The sequence below is a fragment of the Amphimedon queenslandica genome, unplaced genomic scaffold (genome assembly GCF_000090795.2).
Source record: "Amphimedon queenslandica unplaced genomic scaffold, v1.1 AMPQUscaffold_5630_Cont22403, whole genome shotgun sequence".
Taxonomy (NCBI): Eukaryota; Metazoa; Porifera; class Demospongiae; order Haplosclerida; family Niphatidae; genus Amphimedon; species Amphimedon queenslandica.
The window spans coordinates 1-1,712 of NW_003554070.1; the positions used below are offsets into that span (position 1 = coordinate 1).

The window sequence follows — 1,712 nt, forward strand, 5'->3', positions numbered from 1 at the left end:
AACGACTATAATGTGCCGTAATTCCTCTAAATATTTGGCACTCTAAATTGGAAAATAAATAATTTGCTAGCAAAATAATTCTAAAAATTCGTTTGTTCCATGTGGTTCTAATTTTGTCACTTATCTCTAAGTTCTTAATGGCCCAAGTTAAGATATAGCCGGTTTCATGTATTAATGAATCCTCCAAATTCGACAAAATAATAATTTAAAAGCTCCCTCCAAAAAACATTTTAAAAAATTACAAATATGAAACTAAATGTGACATATTTTCATAGGAATTACGGTACATGTACAAACACCCTGTACTTAATCTTACCACAACTGATCGTCCTATGATACTGTTGGGGCCAGTCAGTGGAATCTGATCATCGTACAACTCAATTTCAGTGTCCCCTCCAGTGGATGTGATGTTCCCAAGGTCACCAGCGTGTCTCTCGCCGTCTTTGGGTCTGCCATGATTCTTACCAGCTGGATTGAAATGAGAGCCAGCACTGACACAACCTTGAAAATAAATAAATAAAATTAATAATAATAATAATAAATACATGTAGATGAATGTAAAATATTGAAGGGCTCTGCCTTATGGCCACACCTCCTAGTCATGCCCCCAAACATACAGAGATTCTTATCGCCCAATAAAACTGCATGTAGATGAATGTTAAACATTAATGTGGTGATCCTAAGCCATCAAATCAATGTACGTGTGTCCATAGATACACATGTACAGTAGATCTTGATGTACATGTATACATAGTGACACTAATACTGTAAAACTACAAATTTTAGCGTGCTACTTATTTTAGCGATATTAGCGAAGAGCCTAAACACGCTAAATTTAATATTCGCTAATAAAACACCCGGTCACGTGATCACAAAATGTCGCTGATACCATAGATACAGTATCTATGTGATACTATACTAGTAGATGGCTCTCTTCTGCTCGGTCGGCAACACTACCAGAGGAAGGAGAACCCAGTGGAACGACAGCAGCAGCTAACAGAAAAGTGGGAAAGGTTTAATGATACGCCAAATTTAATAGTCGCTAATTTGACATTTAAGCATAAACGCTAAATAAAATAGCCGCTAACATTAATAGGTTTACAGTAGACTAATCTGTATGTCAATACTCATGCATGATTGGTCAAACTAGCTCAGCATTTCATGGAAGGATATTTTAAGTTATATGCACATGTACATGTACTGTAATAGCTTTATTACTTAAGACCCAATAGCAGCAATTAAAGGTCCCTTACTCTACAGTGTTTAGCAAACATTAGGGACAATTAGAAACAATCACTGGATATACACATGTACATGATCACAGGTACATGTACTGGGCTTTGATACAGCAAACATGTAATCTGTGACATTTACAACTTGTAAGTTGTCATTAAGAAACTAAAATATATCTCTCTCTCCCTCTCTCTCTTTCCTTCCCCTCCCTCTCTTTTACCAGATGTATAATCTCCAAACTGATGAATATGGAAACCATGATCCCCAGGAGCTAGAGATGAGACCTTACTAGCACTTATAATGCCTTCTTCCTAAAGGAGGGAGAGAGGGAGGGATGAAGGGGAGGGAGAGAGGGGGGAGGCAAAAGAGAAAGAAGGCAAAAGAATGAGGGGAAAAATAGGGAGAGAAAAGGAAAGGTAGAGCACTATTTCTTGCATAAACTAATTTTTATATCTATTTGTGAATGACAAATTGAGGAG

At 37.0% G+C, this 1,712-nt stretch overlaps 1 protein-coding gene across 1 annotated transcript; it reads right to left on the reverse strand.

The window, feature by feature from the left end:
• Positions 1–223: 223 nt before the first annotated feature.
• On the reverse strand, positions 224–1,544 carry LOC100640819 (superoxide dismutase [Cu-Zn]-like; the record flags this gene model as incomplete). The annotated part of the gene is made up of 2 exons (XM_003391823.2): positions 224–501; positions 1,454–1,544. Coding segments are annotated over 2 exons (354 nt in total), but the record flags the coding sequence as incomplete, so codon positions are not given.
• Positions 1,545–1,712: the final 168 nt, after the last annotated feature.